At 45.5% G+C, this 20,000-nt stretch overlaps 2 protein-coding genes across 5 annotated transcripts in view; both read left to right on the top strand.

Moving 5' to 3' along the window:
• Positions 1-12,765, top strand: part of mei1 (meiotic double-stranded break formation protein 1) — a 36,770-nt gene extending 24,005 nt beyond the window's left edge. For 3 of the 4 annotated variants that reach the window (XM_077010328.1, XM_077010326.1, XM_077010327.1), the window contains 6 exons: positions 1,916-2,091; positions 2,612-2,693; positions 2,808-2,914; positions 8,831-8,962; positions 12,184-12,287; positions 12,449-12,765. In XM_077010328.1, the coding sequence (XP_076866443.1) occupies positions 1,916-2,091; positions 2,612-2,693; positions 2,808-2,914; positions 8,831-8,962; positions 12,184-12,287; positions 12,449-12,530 (683 nt within the window). In that variant the 3' untranslated portion in view covers positions 12,531-12,765. Of the gene's footprint in view, positions 1-1,915; positions 2,092-2,611; positions 2,694-2,807; positions 2,915-8,830; positions 8,963-12,183; positions 12,288-12,448 lie in introns of those variants that run through there. The other variant, XM_077010329.1, reaches the window with a different exon arrangement.
• Positions 12,766-16,679: 3,914 nt separating this feature from the next.
• The window catches only part of ccdc134 (coiled-coil domain containing 134), a 10,759-nt gene continuing 7,438 nt past the window's right edge, over positions 16,680-20,000 (top strand). The window contains exons 1-2 of the mRNA XM_077010333.1: positions 16,680-16,857; positions 19,681-19,827. Coding sequence (XP_076866448.1) covers positions 19,707-19,827 — 121 coding nt within the window. The 5' untranslated portion in view covers positions 16,680-16,857; positions 19,681-19,706. The remainder of the gene's footprint in view (positions 16,858-19,680; positions 19,828-20,000) is intronic.

The following is a 20,000-nucleotide window of genomic DNA, read 5'->3' as shown; positions in this document are numbered from 1 at the left end:
ACAATGACCTGTGACATCTACCATCCTAAATCACATTTCATTATTTCCAAGGAGTTGACATGCTAACACTACTTGATGTGATTTCATCACAAAAATCCTCTACATGTGAACTGGACCCTTTACCAACATGCTTTTTCAAGCAGGTTCTGAGTTCATTCGTTAATGAAGTTCTAACGATTGTTAATCAGTCTCTGCAACTGGGAGAATTCCCTAATATTCTTAAAACTGCAGTGGTTAAACCACTATTAAAGAACAGAAATCTTGATCCCACAATTCTCAATAATTATCGACCTATATCTAACCTTTCTTTTCTTAGCAAAATCATTGAAAAAGTTGTGTCAATCCAGTTTAAAGATTATGTCAAAGTAAATCAGATAAATGACACTTTTCAGTCTGGTTTCAGAGTTCTCCACAGCACTGAAACAGCCCTAGTTAAGGTTGTAAATGACTTGAGATTGAATAAGGATGCAGGAAAACTCAGTCCTTTTTCTGCTAGATTTAAGCGCCGCTTTTGACACCGTTGATCATGAAATACTTCTTGATTGACTACAGAGCTGGGTAGGCCTTAGTGGCTTAGTCTTAGACTGGTTTAGGTCGTATCTAACTGGGCGTGATTACTATGTAGCATTAGGTACCTCTTCTTCCACACGTCAAAAAATAACTTGTGGCGTCCCTCAAGGATCAATTCTTGGGCCGTTACTATTCAACCTATATATGCTTCCATTACCACATATCATTAATAAACATGGTATTAGTTATCATCAATATGCAGATGACACTCAACTTTAGATTTCTCTAGAACCTAAAGCCCTAAAATCAATTTGCTCACTGTTTGACTGCATAGATGATGTACAGACATGGATGTCTGACAATTTTCTACAATTAAATAAAGAGAAGACAGAGGTTCTAGTTCTTGGCAGTGATTCACAAAGGAATGATGTCCAGACTTATTTAAATCAAATGAATATGAATGCCAGATAATGTGTTAAGAACCTGGGCGTCACCTTTGAGAATGAACTCAGCTTCAAATCACAAATCATGACTACATGCAAGTACATGCATATTTTCACCTCCGAAACATCGCTAAGGTCCGAGATATGCTCTCTCCTGCTGAGAGAGATCATATTACACCTGCACTCCACTCACTGCACTGGTTACCTGTCAGCTTTACAATAGATTTTAAGGTTCTAGTCATGGTTTTGAAATGTCTTGCTCCTCTTTACTTCAGTGAAATGACAGTTAGATATGTTTGAGTCAGGTCTCTCAGGTCTTCAAACAGTAATCTACTGGTGATTCCTAAAAGCCCAAAGCTCTGAAACTCTCTTCCTGAAGAGCTCAGAAACATTTCATCCCTGCACAGCTTCAAGAAGAGTCTCAAAACCTTCCTGTTTAGATCTGCTTTTAGTTAAGAAACTCTAACTCTTTTCCATCTTATTTACTTTATTCACTTTATTACATTTTATTGTTTGTTTCCTTTTTATCTTAATTTCTTAATATTTTACTTTTGTCTTCCTTTTAATGTTTCTTTTATTATTTATCCTGTAAAGCACTAAAGCACTTTGAGTTGCATGTATGTGTGAAATGTGCTATACAAATAAAGATTATTATTATTATTATTATTATTATTATTATTATTATTATTATTATTATAATACTCCTTTATGTAAAAAACTGAATATTACACTCTCATATCTCAGACCTCATCGTTGCACTGCATTATGGGATTGCCATCTCGATCAAGGATTTTCAGTATAGTGGTTAGAATAAGATAGACGGCAGTAGATTGAGGTCAGTCTTCATGCTGGACACATTACAATAGGCAACATAAATATTTGTATACTGCCTCTCTTTCTCCCTACCCCCCTCTTTCTCTCTCTCTCTCTCTCTCTCTCTCTCTCTCTCTCTCTCTCTGTAGTGTGTAGTGTTCAGTTGGTTCAGACCATGTTGGACGTTGACTTCTCCTCTGCGGTGGTGTGTGTGTCAGAGTGTGGCCTGCAGCGCCCCCTGACACCTCTAGATGGAGCTCTATATCCACTGGGTTACAGTGGAACTGCCTGCCTACTCTCAGCCCTTCAGAGTTTACTATTGCAGGCACACACACACACACACACGTGCACACACACACGTGCACACACACACATGCGCACGCTCGCGCACACACACACACGTACACGCACACACATGTGCACACGCACACGCATGTACTCCCACACACACATGCATACGTGCACACACACGCATGCACTCCCACACACACACACATGCGCACGCTCGCGCACACACACACACACGTACACGCACACACATGTGCACACACACACGCATGTACTCCCACACACACATGCGTGCGCTCGCACACACAGACACAAACTCGCACACACGGACAAACAGGCACGCTCACATACACACACACACACACACACGCAGACACATACCGACACACGCGTTCGTACACACACACATGCTTGCACACACACATACACATTGAATTGCTGTCTGTTTCTGCCATCTCCAGTGTTTTGTTGAAGGCTATTGCATTACTAATACTATTGTGTGTGTGTGTGTGTGTGTGTGTGTGTGTGTGTGTGTGTGTGTGTGTGTGTGTGTGTAGAAGCAGGGGATGCTGCTCAGTGTGTCTGTGAACTGTCTGAGATCACTGCTTGGCTTTTTGCACAGAAGAAGGCCAGCTCTAGGTGTGTATGTGCTTGTGTGTTTATAGTATCGCATGCGTATGCGTGCATTATGTGTGTGCATGATGTGTTTGCATGTGTGTGTGTGTGTGTGTGTGTGTGTGTGTGTGTGTGTAGTCCAGCATGTGGTGTGTCAGCCGTGGAATCGTTTCCTGCTCTACTCTCTACTCAGCTCAGGGGAGAGTCTCACACTGCACCCAGCCACTCTCAGCTTACTGACACTGGTGAGAGCACCCTTCCCTCTATCTCTATACCCCTCTACCTCTATACCCCTCTATCTCTATACCCCTCTACCTCTATACCCCTCTATCTCTATACCCCTCTACCTCTATACCCCTCTATCTCTATACCCCTCTACCTCTATACCCCTCTCTACCCCTCTACCTCTATACCCCTCTATACCCCTCTACCTCTACACCCCTCTACCTCTATACCCCTCTACCTCTACACCCCTCTATCTCTATACCCCTCTACCTCTACACCCCTCTACCTCTACACCCCTCTACCTCTATACCCCTCTATCTCTACACCCCTCTATCTCTATACCCTACACCCCTCTACCTCTACACCCCTCTATCTCTATACCCTACACCCCTCTATCTCTATACCCCTCTACCTCTATACCCCTCTACCTCTACACCCCTCTATCTCTATACCCCTCTACCTCTACACCCCTCTATCTCTATACCCCTCTACCTCTACACCCCTCTACCTCTATACCCCTCTACCTCTACAGCCCTCTATCTCTATACCCCTCTACCTCTACGCCCCTCTATCTCTATACCCCTCTATACCCCTCTATCTCTATACCCCTCTACACCCCTCTACCTCTACACCCCTCTACCTCTACACCCCTCTATCTCTATACCCCTCTATCTTTATACCCCTCTATACCCCTCTATCTCTATACCCCTCTACCTCTATACCCCTCTATCTCTATACCCCTCTATACCCCTCTACCTCTATACCCCTCTACCTCTACACCCCTCTATCTCTATACCCCTCTACCTCTACACCCCTCTATCTCTATACCCCTCTATACCCCTCTATCTCTATACCCCTCTACACCCCTCTATCTCTACACCCCTCTATCTCTATACCCCTCTATATCTATACCCCTCTACCTCTATACCCCTCTACCTCTACACCCCTCTACCTCTACACCCCTCTATCTCTATACCCCTCTATCTCTATACCCCTCTACGTCTATGCCCCTCTCTACCCCTCTACCTCTATACCCCTCTACCTTTCTACCCCTCTACCTTTCTACCCCTCTACCTCTCTACCCCTCTACCTCTATACCCTTCTACCTCTATACCCCTCTACCTCTATACCCCTCTACCCCTCTCCCTCTATACCCCTCTACCTCTATACCCCTCTCCCTCTATACCCCTCTCCCTCTATATCCCTCTCCCTCTATATCCCTCTACCTCTATACCCCTCTACCTCTATACCCCTCTACCCCTCTCCCTCTATACCCCTCTACTCCTCTATCTCTATACCCCTCTACCTCTATACCCCTCTACCCCTCTATCTCTATACCCCTCTATCTCTATACCTCTATACCCCTCTACCTCTATACCCCTCTACCCCTCTATCTCTATACCCCTCTACCTCTATACCCCTCTACCCCTCTATCTCTATACCCCTCTACCTCTATACCCCTCTACCCCTCTCCCTCTATACCCCTCTCCCTCTGTACCCCTCTATCCCTCTCTACCTCTATACCCCTCTACCCCTCTCTACCCATCTACGTCTCTACCCCTCTCTACACAAGGAGAACACAGTCTGGTCTCTCTGTGTAACCAGCTCTGTCTCCTCCACTGAGAGCTCACAGTGGGAACACAGTCTGGTCTCTCTGTGTAACCAGCTCTGTCTCCACCACTGAGAGCTCACAGTGAGAACACAGTCTGGTCTCTCTGTGTAACCAGCTCTGTCTGCACCACTGAGAGATCACAGTGGGAACACAGTCTGGTCTCTCTGTGTAACCAGCTCTGTCTCCACCACTGAGAGATCACAGTGAGAACACAGTCTGGGCTCTCTGTGTAACCAGCTCTGTCTGTGCCGGCCAGTTTCAATGGCCAGACTGTGCTAACTGTGTCTACATTATCAATGTCTTCCTCAGTTTCTTGTTTTTGATTGTCAGGTAGGTTGCCAATGTGTAGTCTCGATTTATGGTGATTTTGTGTTGTGTAGTTTCAGTCCAGTAGGTGATGTAATTTAGTTTTTGGTTGGTGATAATTTGAGTGGGTCTGGTGTTTTGGGTGAGTGTGTAGACAGGGTGATTATTGTCCATGATGGTGTTTTGAGTGAGTGTGTGTACAGGGTGATTATTGTCTGTGGTGGTGTTTTGAGTGAGTGTGTGGACAGGGTGATTATTGTCTGTAATGGTGTTTTGAGTGAGTGTGTAGACAGGGTGATTATTGTCTGTGATGGTGTTTTGAGTGAGTGTGTAGACAGGGTGATTATTGTCTGTGATGGTGTTTTGAGTGAGTGTGTGTACAGGGTGATTTTTGTCCGTGATGGTGTTTTAGGTCACTGAGCCTCAAGACCAGCTGACTGAGGGGAAACCCCTCCATGTTCAGTTCCTGACTGGGGGTTACTAGATTTGATTTGTTTCCAAAAATGCTCTTGTATGAATATTTAATATAAGTACATATTGTCCCAATTCAGCTCTGCAGGCATTTATTTGGGGTTTTCAGCCAGAGGAGGATGGGTTCCCCCCGAGTCTTGGTTCCTCTCAATGTTTCTTCCTCATGCAAAAAAACTAGGGAGTTTTTCCTTGCCACTGTCGCCCTTGGCTTGCTCACTGGGGGCTAGGACTCGGCACTTGTAAAGCTGCTTTGTGACAACAACTGTTGTAAAAAGTGCTATATAAATAAAATTTGATTGATTGATTGATTTGGTTTTCTCTATACATGTAGGATTTTTTTTTCAGAAGTCTGTATGCAGGGTTTTCATTGGATGTTTATCCCTATTTATGAAATCGTCATTTTTCAGGGGTCCTGAAACCTCACTGCTATATTATACAATTGGTTCAATTACTGATTTGAATAATTTAAGCCAAATTTTAATTGGTATTTCAAATTTTAGACTGTGTGTGGTGTGTTTTTCACAATTTTCACAAAATGTTTTCAATATGTCTAAACTTTGCTGTAGCCCCTCTGGTGGGGGACAGCAGGATGAGATCATCTGCATACAGGAGGCATTTAACTGTGGCATCTCCCATAGAGAGGCGGGATTTCACCAGCATGATCAACTTCAGTCAGTTCATTAATATACGTATGAAACAGAGTTGGGCTCAGACTGCAGCCTTGTCTCACTCCTCCTAACTGAGATATGAGTCCTTCGTTCCACACTGTTGGGAATTGGCCTACATTTAAGATGAGATTAAAACGTTTTAAAATCGCCAATTTGAATTTATAGTCTGTATTGTTCAGCATTTCATTTAGGATGCCGTCTGTACCACAGGCTTTTTTGGGTTGGACACTTTTGAGTTTATTTTCTAAGTCTTCCTTTGTGATAAGGAAGTCCAATAATTCTTAATTGTTCTTTCAAGAGTTCCTTTTTTTCAGATACATGTTATTATTCTAGATTAATCACTGAACTATTATATACGTTTTCAAAGTGGTGTCTTCGTATGATGCTGTTTTTTATTGATATATCATCTTTTTTCCTCTTGTTTAGTGATTTCCAGTTGTCCCAGAATGAGTTTAGAGTTGAGTGAATTTTCCAAGTCATTTATTTGTTTTTGCATATATTTAATGGGTTATAGTTCTCCGTCACCACAACAGATTTCCGTCATTTGAACTTTTTGGGGAAAAAATCTGTCAAATCATAATAATAAACCACACGCGCGTGCTATCTGTTTTGAGGCTGAAATATGATCCTCTCACTGGATCATCAGTGCTGGGTGGATGACGGCGGTGTCACTTGACTGACTTGCGGGTCATCCCACCTTCTGATTTTAGGACAGTATGTAGAAAAGTGACCTCCCTCCAGCCTTAAGTCCAGTTTGTTTTGGTCAGTTTATGTTTTCAACTTGTTTGGTCGTGCCGAAGACATTAATGCTCCGATTCAATCGAGGTTACGAGGTTCCCGAGTTACGATTTTTCGTGGTTCAACACATCTTCCATTTACTGTTTAAAGCTTAGTTTGGACTTAAGTGCTCTGCGTCATAAACGGAACTTGGTGTTTGGTGTTTAACTTTAATACAGTCAGAGAAAAAATGCGCATTTTTCTTCCATTTAAAATATCATAACTTTGTATTTCTAACCAATTATAACATGGATGGTGTTGTTCTGTTTGTATTTAAAGGCTCTATGCAGTGATGTGATTTAATTTGGATAAAATTAAATTTTTATTAAATTAAAATTTTTTTAACATATCTACTTAAAGCAGGTCATCTTACGGCTTATGTTTTTGCGATAGTGAATCTGATAAAAACAAGAAAGCTTCATACCTTTTAAAACTCACCAGGATTCACTAAATTTGACTTGATCTTTAAATAATTTTCTGGAGGAGGACCCCAGATAACTCCATTATATAAACATTTATGTACATTTATTGCTTAGGTGTTCATAGATTCTATCTTCTCTGCTTACACAGGCTGTTTAGATAAATATACTTCATAAATGTGTTTATTGTGTAGAATTAGGCAAAAGACCTAAACATTTTCAATAATTGCTGGCATTGTCTTTTGCTAGGAAAAATGTTCAGTCAAATGAAAATGTTTTGCTTTAACCCATGAAGTATTTGTATTTTTTTGTTTTCAGTATATGTTTGTATTCTTTAAGTATTTTATGTACAGTTCTTGATTGTGTGGTTCATTGTTTCTGATTGGATATGTTTCTAACTTCTTTTCTCTTTCTTTTGCAGTCCTGATCAAACCATTTCTTTGAATCAGTGCTAATAAATGTGTTATTTTTAATGGTCAGCTGTATCAGGATACATGGGCGTGGTAGTGGTAGGGGGGGAGTGGACCTGACTACCCAGGGCCCGAGTAGGGAGAGAGGCCCATTTTGCTCATGTGCCTCATTTATTGGCATTTATAGGGGCCCACTGACATTGAGAGTGTATAGGGCCCAGAATTTGCTGCAACGATCCTGTCGGGATATATTATCATAAATAAATGATATATTATCATTCCACAGCCAAACAGAAATGAGCTAAGAAGGGTTTGATTTTCTTGGCTGTTGGTAGCGTGGAGACTCTTTTCATTGCTGTTCTGAGCCCATCTGGGTTGTTTGAGTTTGCGCATTTGGCTGGATATTTTTGCCATTTGTAATTTGTGACTGTTCTGTTTAGATACAAAGTCAAAGTCAAATTTATTTATATAGCGCTTTTCACAACACACGTTGTCACAAAGCAGCTTTACAATCGTATGGGTCCAGATCCCTAATGAGCAAGCCAATACAGTGTAACGTGACTGTGGTCAGATAATGGTGTTAATGGTTTGACTGTGGTCAGATAGTGGTGTTAATGATTTGACTGTGGTAAGATAGTGGTGTTAATGATTTGACTGTGGTCAGATAGTGGTGTTAATGGTTTGACTGTGGTCAGATAGTGGTGTTAATGGTTTGACTGTGGTCAGATAGTGGTGTTAGTGGTTTGACTGTGGTCAGATAGTGGTGTTAATAGCTTCACTGTGGTCAGATAGTGGTGTTAATGGTTTGACTGTGGTCAGATAGTGGTGTTAATGGTTTGTGAATGCTCTCAAGAAGGTCAGGTCCAGATCTGTTATGGCGTAGTCTACCATACTGCTACCCAGAGCTGAGCAGTAGGTCCTCACTCTCTCTCTCTCTCTCTCTCTCTCTCTCTCTCTCTCTCTCTCTCTCTCTCTCTCTCTCTCTCTCTCTCTCTCTCTCTCACTCTACCTCTCTCGCTCACTCACACAGATAAGCACACACACACAGTGTATACACCGATGTGTCAACATTTGTTAGAGTTAGTATTGTTAGTAAGTAGTATCGTGCCTGGTGTTGAGCCTCCACCAAAGTGCTCCATCGGCCTGGTGTTGAGTCTCCCAAGATATGTGTGTGTGTGTGTGTGTGTGTGTGTGTGTGTGTGTGTGTGTGTGTGTGTGTGTGTGTGTGTGTGTGTGTGTGTGTGTGTGTGTGTGTGTGTGTGTGTGTGTGTAGCTAGTTCGCTGGTCTGAAGGTGAAATACAGTGGGAGTCAGATGTTTCATGGGTGTGTGAAGCTGCTGAGAGGAGAGGACTGCAGGAACTGGGAGAAGATACCACACACACTCTGAAACTACTGCTCACTGAGGTAACACACACACACACACCACACACACTCTGAAACTACTGCTCACTGAGGTAACACACACACACACACCACACACACTCTGAAACTACTGCTCACTGAGGTAACACACACACACACACCACACACACTCTGAAACTACTGCTCACTGAGGTAACACACACACACACACCACACACACTCTGAAACTACTGCTCACCGAGGTAACACACACACACACCACACACACTCTGAAACTACTGCTCACTGAGGTAACACACACACACACACCACACACACTCTGAAACTACTGCTCACCGAGGTAACACACACACACACCACACACACTCTGAAACTACTGCTCACCGAGGTAACACACACACACACCACACACACTCTGAAACTACTGCTCACCGAGGTAACACACACACACCACACACACACCACACACACTCTGAAACTACTGCTCACCGAGGTAACACACACACACACCACACACACTCTGAAACTACTGCTCACCGAGGTAACACACACACACCACACACACACCACACACACTCTGAAACTACTGCTCACCGAGGTAACACACACACACACCACACACACTCTGAAACTACTGCTCACCGAGGTAACACACACACACACACCACACACACTCTGAAACTACTGCTCACTGAGGTAACACACACACACACACCACACACACTCTGAAACTACTGCTCACTGAGGTAACACACACACACACACCACACACACTCTGAAACTACTGCTCACCGAGGTAAAACACACACACACCACACACACTCTGAAACTACTGCTCACTGAGGTAACACACACACACACCACACACACTCTGAAACTACTGCTCACTGAGGTAACACACACACACACACACCACACACACTCTGAAACTACTGCTCACTGAGGTAACACACACACACACACACCACACACACTCTGAAACTACTGCTCACTGAGGTAACACACACACGCACACCACACACACTCTGAAACTACTGCTCACTGAGGTAACACACAGACACACACCACACACACTCTGAAACTACTGCTCACTGAGGTAACACACACACACACACCACACACACTCTGAAACTACTGCTCACTGAGGTAACACACACACACACACCACACACACTCTGAAACTACTGCTCACTGAGGTAACACACACACACACACCACACACACTCTGAAACTACTGCTCACTGAGGTAACAAACACACACACACCACACACACTCTGAAACTACTGCTCACTGAGGTAACACACTCACACACACCACACACACTCTGAAACTACTGCTCACTGAGGTAACACACTCACACACACCACACACACTCTGAAACTACTGCTCACTGAGGTAACACACACACACACACCACACACACTCTGAAACTACTGCTCACTGAGGTAACACACACACACACACCACACACACTCTGAAACTACTGCTCACTGAGGTAACACACACACCACACACACTCTGAAACTACTGCTCACTGAGGTAACACACACACACACACACCACACACACTCTGAAACTACTGCTCACTGAGGTAACACACACACACACACCACACACACTCTGAAACTACTGCTCACTGAGGTAACACACACACCACACACACTCTGAAACTACTGCTCACTGAGGTAACACACACACACACACCACGCACACTCTGAAACTACTGCTCACTTAGGTAACACACTCACACACACCACACACATTCTGAAACTACTGCTCACTGAGGTAACACACTCACACACACCACACACACTCTGAAACTACTGCTCACTGAGGTAACACACTCACACACACCACACACACTCTGAAACTACTGCTCACCGAGGTAACACACACACCACACACACTCTGAAACTACTGCTCACTGAGGTAACACACACACACACACCACACACACTCTGAAACTACTGCTCACCGAGGTAACACACACACCACACACACTCTGAAACTACTGCTCACTGAGGTAACACACACACACACACCACACACACTCTGAAACTACTGCTCACCGAGGTAACACACACACACACCACACACACTCTGAAACTACTGCTCACCGAGGTAACACACACACACACCACACACACTCTGAAACTACTGCTCACTGAGGTAACACACACACTCACACACACACACTCTGAAACTACTGCTCACCGAGGTAACACACACACACACACCACACACACTCTGAAACTACTGCTCACCGAGGTAACACACACACACACCACACACACTCTGAAACTACTGCTCACCGAGGTAACACACACACACACCACACACACTCTGAAACTACTGCTCACTGAGGTAACACACACACACACACACACCACACACACTCTGAAACTACTGCTCACTGAGGTAACACACACACCACACACACTCTGAAACTACTGCTCACTGAGGTAACACACACACTCACACACACACTCTGAAACTACTGCTCACTGAGGTAACACACACACCACACACACTCTGAAACTACTGCTCACTGAGGTAACACACACACACACACCACACACACTCTGAAACTACTGCTCACTGAGGTAACACACACACCACACACACTCTGAAACTACTGCTCACTGAGGTAACACACACACACACACTCTGAAACTACTGCTCACTGAGGTAACACACACACACACACCACACACACTCTGAAACTACTGCTCACCGAGGTAACACACACACTCACACACACACTCTGAAACTACTGCTCACCGAGGTAACACACACACACACACTCTGAAACTACTGCTTACCGAGGTAAAACACACACACACACCACACACACTCTGAAACTACTGCTCACCGAGGTAACACACACACCACACACACTCTGAAACTACTGCTCACCGAGGTAACACATACACACACACCACACACACTCTGAAACTACTGCTCACTGAGGTAACACACACACACATGGTGATTTAAGTCCTAAAATGTCTTTAGTGTTTTGTGGACATGAGGTTCAAGTGTTGGATGAAGATTATCATTTTCTGTTTATCATTTTTGACTGTAAAATATTACCATTTTCTGTTATTGTTTTATGTATATTTTCTGAAATAAGTAATTCCTGTCCCATGTAGTTATAAGCTTTTTGACTAATTTACTTTCATTTATTTGATGTTGAAAGCATTCAGTGCTTGTAATGATCTGAAGCTCCCTCACAGGGTCGTGTGTTTTCTGCTTCCCCCAGTGCAGAGCGTTCTTTCTGTCTGAGCACCTCAAACAGACGACTGACGCTCTGTTGGACACGCTCTGTCATCTGCCACCCCCTGAGACCAGGACCAATACTGTAGTGTATCCTGTGAGCAGTGTGTGTGTATTTAGATTAGATTTATTTATTATTTATTTGTGACTTTGTCATTGCATATGTCACAAGTACAAGGATGAAATGCAAGGATGAAATCTGACCGTATGTGCATGAGTACTGATGAGGTTTGTACCTTGACTGGTCTCAGTCGAGTGGGAGTTGTGTATATCCGTGCTGCTGACTTCAGTGTGAACACACAGGACCACAACATCAGTGGTGCTCTGTCCTGAGCTACCATGCACCCTCTGGATGGAGAATGTCTCCACACACACACACACACACACACTCCTAACTACACCATGTTTGTCTTGGATTGTGTTGAAAAATGCATTTTATTTTGTTGAAGTTGCATTTTTCTGGTGTTATTCATATGTGAATGTGTTTATCATTATTTATTACTTCACATTCTGTTATTCTGTTACATTATTTGATTACATAAACGTTACATAGTAAGAAAAAACTACTGGTTTTGACAGAATTCATACTGGGGTTTTGATATTATAAGCTTAAGATTTGTGTTGAGGGAGGTGGTGTTGAGGGAGGGAGGTGGTGTTGAGTTGAGGGAGGTGGTGTTGGAGGAGGGAGGTGGTGTTGAGGGAGGGAGGTGGTGTTGAGGGAGGGAGGTGGTGTTGGGGGAGGGAGGTGGTGTTGAGGGAGGGAGGTGGTGTTGGGGGAGGGAGGTGGTGTTGAGGGAGGGAGGTGGTGTTGGGGGAGGGAGGTGGTGTTGAGGGAGGGAGGTGGTGTTGAGGGAGGGAGGTGGTGTTGGGGGAGGGAGGTGGTGTTGGGGGAGGTGGTGTTGAGGGAGGGAGGTGGTGTTGAGGGAGGTGGTGTTGAGGGAGGGAGGTGGTGTTGAGGGAGGGAGGTGGTGTTGAGGGAGGGAGGTGGTGTTGGGGGAGGGAGGTGGTGTTGAGGGAGGGAGGTGGTGTTGGGGGAGGTGGAGCGTGCTGGTGGAGCTGAACCACCTGTCTACTCTGGAGGAGCGACATGCAGATGGAGGGGCTGCATCATTCTACAAAAACGTTCACTTTTGACATGTGGCAAAACTTAAATAAATTTCTTTTTCTAGGCTTTAATATTAAACTACATTATTACTGTACTAATTGGCTATAAGAACATACATAATGTATACCTAAATGGCTTTTTGCCATTTTCTCTGAGAATTTACTTGCAAAATGTGTTATTTATGTTCTATGGAACTGGTGTTTTAATTTCAATCTGTAAACATATATAAATACAATGTAAGTACTCTGGGTCACCCCTAGTGAGGACTAATTTGCTTGTGCTCAGAGCCGTTAAGGGTGATCAGCCAATGGATGCTCCAGGTGACCAGGTGTTCATTAATGGGGGGAACATAAAGAGACATTAGATATTGGTGTTGTGTAAGTTTGAAGAAAGCTAGACAGCCAGAACATCACTTTAAATAAAACATGGAGCAGAGTGCATCTTCTTTATTTTCTTCGATATCATGGAACAATAAAAACAGTAAAAACTTCAGTATAAAGTAGCATAAAGTATAAATATTAGGCCTATATGCAACAGTTAATAACTTTCAACAGTTTATAACTTTCAATAACAAATTTCAGTTGCAATACGTGAGACAAACAAATTTGTTCAACAAACTTGTGTGAACTGATAATAACAGTATGATTTTTATGATAAATTCATGTTAATATTCTTACTCTATTACTCTAGCTGCTCCTTGATGAATTCCCACATTTTCTTTTCAACCTGAACTGAGCGCTGATTCAGTGTCAGGGGTTCCGGTATGAAGCACATGATCATTATACCAGTTCACGTCCTCCCTGGACCAGTACAACAAGGTCATTCTCTTGGTGTTCATGCATTTGACTTGCACACGTCCTCCCCCTGAAGAATGATGCCAGGTGAGGGTGTTATCGTACTGGACAACACACCACTGACCACAGTGCTGTGGTCCAGTGACAGTGGGCCTGAAATGATTGCTGGGATGATGGACTGATTCTGGTACAAGGACAACTTCCTGCAATGAGTAGCATGGACAATCAATCACACCATCAGCAGCCTGACAAACAGCTGATGTCTCTGTGTTTCATCAGTCCTGGAGAGACGCTGATTACTTGATGCATCTTCATGGTGCCTTTGATGGTACACAGGGGTTTTAAGGTGCTCTCCTTCTCCTCAACCTCCTCCTCTTTCACATAATACAGCTTCTGTCCATCTGATCTGGTCCTAGATCTGGCCCTGCACCTTTGCTGGTGAACCCTCCATTCCTTGTGCTGCACTCTCTTACTTCTTTCAGTAAGCTCACTTATTCTCTTCCTCTCTCCTGTTTTGATGTCTCTGACGTAGCTCTCTCTTCTTTTTTGGAGGTATTCCTGCCTGTGTTGAGGGTCAGCATCCCTGCACTCTCTGTACCTCCTCTGTGTTTAGGGTCAGTATCCCTACACTCTCTGTACCTACTCTGTGTTGAGGGTCAGTATCCCTACACTCTCTGTACCTCCTCTGTGTTGAGGGTCAGTATCCCTACACTCTCTGTACCTCCTCTGTGTTGAGGGTCAGTATCCCTACACTCTCTGTACCTACACTGTGTTGAGGGTCAGTATCCCTACACTCTCTGTACCTCCTCTGTGTTGAGTGTCAGTATCCCTACACTCTCTGTACCTACTCTGTGTTGAGGGTCAGTATCCCTACGCTCTCTGTACCTACTCTGTGTTGAGGGTCAGTATCCCTACACTCTCTGTACCTACTCTGTGTTGAGGGTCAGTATCCCTACACTCTCTGTACCTCCTCTGTGTTGAGGGTCAGTATCCCTACACTCTCTGTACCTCCTCTGTGTTGAGGGTCAGCATCCCTACACTATCTGTACCTACTCTGTGTTGAGGGTCAGTATCCCTACACTCTCTGTACCTACTCTGTGTTGAGGGTCAGTATCCCTACGCTCTCTGTACCTCCTCTGTGTTGAGGGTCAGTATCCCTACACTCTCTGTACCTCCTCTGTGTTGAGGGTCAGTATCCCTACGCTCTCTGTACCTCCTCTGTGTTGAGGGTCAGTATCCCTACACTCTCTGTACCTCCTCTGTGTTGAGGGTCAGTATCCCTACACTCTCTGTACCTACTCTGTGTTGAGGGTCAGTATCCCTACGCTCTCTGTACCTCCTCTGTGTTGAGGGTCAGTATCCCTACACTCTCTGTACCTCCTCTGTGTTGAGGGTCAGTATCCCTACGCTCTCTGTACCTCCTCTGTGTTGAGGGTCAGTATCCCTACACTCTCTGTACCTACTCTGTGTTGAGGGTCAGTATCCCTACGCTCTCTGTACCTCCTCTGTGTTGAGGGTCAGTATCCCTACACTCTCTGTACCTCCTCTGTGTTGAGGGTCAGTATCCCTACGCTCTCTGTACCTCCTCTGTGTTGAGGGTCAGTATCCCTACGCTCTCTGTACCTCCTCTGTGTTGAGGGTCAGTATCCCTGCACTCTCTGTACCTCCTCTGTGTTGAGGGTCAGCATCCCTACGCTCTCTGTACCTCCTCTGTGTTGAGGGTCAGTATCCCTGCACTCTCTGTACCTACACTGCTTCTCAGCTGCACTCAGCTTAACCATAGCTGTGCAAAGCAGGATTAACAGTAACACAAAATGTTATTAACTTAAAATCTAAATATAATATAATATGCAAATCAACTTAAAAACAGCTTTGAATAAAGACTATCTACACATGGGCATCATAGTCACTGGAGTTACCCATCAGGATTGTAACACCAGTGACAGTAACACCAGTGACAACTGTCATAACAAACCAATTTTACAAAATTCCTGCCAAAGGGAATCAAACCACATGTTGACAGTCATGAACTACTCACTGAATTATGTATAAATTAATCAATTTCTATTATTCTATGTTCATTTTCCAAAGATTAAAGTAGGGCACACCAGTGACTTGCATTGAAGCTTCGAAGGAAATCTTAGGGTAGATTATAAACTTTATTTAAAAATGACATTGAAATTACCATCTGTCTGTCTTCATTGATCTTCAGAGAGGAAGCAAAATTACTTCCTGTGATGTCATCAGCATGTCTAAATAATAGTCTTTTGTTATACAGTAACTCCAGTGACATGAATATAGGGGACATACACATTTATTATGTATTTTTAAATATCTTATTATATTTATTTGCAATATTGTATTTTTCAATATTTTGTGTGATATATTGGACCTCTATGGACACATAACTGCAGTTGAGTTAATAAAGTGTATGTTTTCCATTAAGAAATAAAGCCCTTTGTCTAAACATGTAAATAAATCCCTAAATTTGAGGGGTTTTAAAATGCAACTGCCCTGTTAAGTCTAGAGACAGAACAGTGGACATTTGTGTAGAATGACCCGGCTGTGTGTCGCTCAAATGTGTCCGTGTGGAAACAGGAGCTGGAGAGTGCGTTCCCAGCAGCGTGGCGGTGGCGGACTGGTGCGGGACTAGTATGTAAATCACGGGCTCAAACTCCACGTCGCCTCGTTACCGTCGCACCGAATATAACCGCCGTGATACCAGGACGTGTTGGCGGCATAACCGGCGGCTCCGTTGACGGTAAGTGTCCCGAGTTGAGGTGTGGTTCCTCCCCCGCACGGCGGGCCGGGCCGGTGTGTGTCCGTCTCAGTGTCTGTAGGTGGAGGAGACCGGGGACGTGTCGGTGTCTGTAGGTGGAGGAGACCGGGGACGTGTCGGTGTCTGTAGGTGGAGGAGACCGGGGACGTGTCGGTGTCGCTCACGGGCAGAAACCGGTGACCGAGCCGCCGGTTCTTCCGCTCGGTGTAAGCTGGTGTCCGGGTGTCACGCCGCATCCTCGTCTCGGTACCGCAGCTTCTGGTTTCTGCCTGGCGAACATGGACAGATGGAGGTGCAGCTGCAGCACCTTTCACCAGACCCTCCACCTCCACCTCCTCACACCACCCTCCACCTGCTCACACCACCCTCCACCTGCTCACACCACCCTCCACCTGCTCACACCACCGCTCCTCCGTTTCGTGTGGCGGACTGCTGCGACCTGCACGTTCACAGTAGAGAGTACCCGCCCTGTAGTCAACACGGTTAACCGGGGCTGGTTCGGTGGGTCTTGTGAGTGAACACTGAACGTGCCCGGTAACGTCTGCGTGGTCCATGTTTCTACACGGTTAACACGGCTGGAGTGTACGGGACTGGGCCCTGGTGCACTCACGGGTCAGGCTGAGGTGAAGGTGTTGTGTGGTTTATCTGCCATACACATCTGATACAAACTAAAAGAGAACACTCCTGCCTAAAACCTGAAACATGTTTTTTGTTGAGCTGCCACTTTAGTATAAATGTTTAGCAGTTCCATGTTTTTGTTGGAGGTCTGTCACTATAAGCGAGACGGGCAGGGTGAGGCCAGTGTAAACGGGCATAGGTTTATAATTTTGTAGGTTTAGATGTATGTTAGGGTAGCAGGGCTCTTTATTCTGTGTTAGTGCACTGATCCGTCTGAAGTGACTCTCCTCCTCAACTAGTGCAGCTGGAGAGCTTTAGAGCTCCAGAAAACAAACTGGGCCGTGTGTAGATGAACACTGAAGGGTCTGCTGTACATGCAGCTATCCTGTGTGTGTGTATATGTGTATATGTGTGTGTGTGAGCATGCGTGTGTGTGTGTGTGTGTAGATGAACACTGAAGGGTCTGCTGTACATGCAGCTATCGTGTGTATGTGTATATATGTGTGTGCGTGAGCGAGCGTGCGTGCGTGTGCGAGCGTGTGTGTGTGTGGTGTGCGTGTATGTGTGAGTGTGCGTACGTGCATGTGTGTGTGAGTGTGCATGCACACACAGCTCACTCCAGCTCAGCCTGTTCTACTGCATCTGTCTCCTCCACGCAGGCTGTGATTGGCTGGAGGACGATATTGTGACCATTAACAGAGTGTGTGGGGAGGAGGAGTAACGAAGGAGTGTGTGGGGAGGAGGAGTAACGTAGGAGTGTGTGGGGAGGAGGAGTAACGTAGGAGTGTGTGGGGAGGAGGAGTAACGTAGGAGTGTGTGGGGAGGAGGAGTAACGTAGGAGTGTGTGGGGAGGAGGAGTAACGTAGGAGTGTGGGGAGGAGGAGTAACGTAGGAGTGTGTGGGGAGGGGGAGTAACGTAGGAGTGTGTGGGGAGGAGGAGTAACGTAGGAGTGTGTGGGGAGGAGGAGTAACGTAGGAGTGTGTGGGGAGGAGGAGTAATGTAGGAGTGTGTGGGGAGGAGGAGTAACGTAGGAGTGTGTGGGGAGGAGGAGTAACGTAGGAGTGTGTGGGGAGGAGGAGTAATGTAGGAGTGTGTGGGGAGGAGGAGTAACGTAGGAGTGTGTGGGGAGGAGGAGTAACGTAGGAGTGTGTGGGGAGGAGGAGTAACGTAGGAGTGTGTGGGGAGGAGGAGTAACGTAGGAGTGTGTGGGGAGGAGGAGTAACGTAGGAGTGTGTGGGGAGGAGGAGTAACGTAGGAGTGTGTGGGGAGGAGGAGTAATGTAGGAGTGTGTGGGAAGGAGGAGTAATGTAGGAGTGTGTGGGGAGGAGGAGTAATGTAGGAGTGTGTGGGGAGGAGGAGTAATGTAGGAGTGTGTGGGGAGGAGGAGTAATGTAGGAGTGTGTGGGGAGGAGGAGTAACGTAGGAGTGTGTGGGGAGGAGGAGTAATGTAGGAGTGTGTGGGGAGGGGGAGTAATGTAGGAGTGTGTGGGGAGGGGGAGTAATGTAGGAGTGTGTGGGGAGGAGGAGTAACGTAGGAGTGTGTGGGGAGGAGGAGTAACGTAGGAGTGTGTGGGGAGGAGGAGTAACGATGAAGATGAGGTGTGAGGATGAGGAGAACCTGACGGTGCTGGATGGAGGGAGAGATGGAGGTCAGGATATGACAAATGGACATTCATCTGTTGTTGTTTAGCCATGTTGTTAAGTGGTAAGTTTGTGCACAGTGAAACCCCGCCCTCACGTCCCGGGAGGAAGCTGAGTCCAAACCCCGCCCTCATGTCCTGGGAGGAGTCTAAGTCCAACCCCTGCCCTCACGTCCAAGACTCCCTGATCATAGAGGCTCCTGCAGCTGTACATGCAGCACTATCAACTCACATGTTATTGCAACATATTCACTTTAAACACGTTCAGACATTCAGTGTAACACAGAGGAATGTAAGAATTAAGGAACATTGCGTGTCTTCTGTTTGTATGTAATATCTACTCTGCACTGGGGGCTCTGGTCACCATCACCCAGGACTGGGTACCATGGTTCTGAGTGAGGGTGTGGGGCAGTGTGTGGGCTTTGGGTCTAGTATTGGGTTTATGCTGGTTTATGCCGGTTTATGGAGTCACTACTGGACCCCTCAGACTGGTTTCCTCTCACATGGTTCCCTGCTTCTGTTCTGATAGTGTTTTCTGTGTCACAGGTGGTTTGGATCGCCCTCTGCTGGCCATGCTGGGTGTTTGCGCTGTGCTGATGTTGGCAGCCACTGCTGGCCTTTGCTCCCCGGAGTCTGACACACACACACACACACACACACCTCAACCCAGACACGACTCCAACCTGGAGATCTGTATCCTGCACTGTGCCTGCCTGTCTGTGCATCTGCCTGTCTGTGTGTGTGTGGTGGAGCGGTGGGGGTGTCTTCATGTGTGTGTCTGTGTTGATGTTCTTCCTAAACGTGCCAGATAAGCATCTACGTGCGTGTCTGTCTGTGTGCATGTCTGTCTGCGTGTCTGTCTGCAT

The sequence above is a fragment of the Brachyhypopomus gauderio genome, chromosome 6 (assembly GCF_052324685.1).
Source record: "Brachyhypopomus gauderio isolate BG-103 chromosome 6, BGAUD_0.2, whole genome shotgun sequence".
In the NCBI taxonomy this organism is placed as follows: Eukaryota; Metazoa; Chordata; class Actinopteri; order Gymnotiformes; family Hypopomidae; genus Brachyhypopomus; species Brachyhypopomus gauderio.
This window is presented reverse-complemented; position numbering and strand designations above follow the sequence as displayed.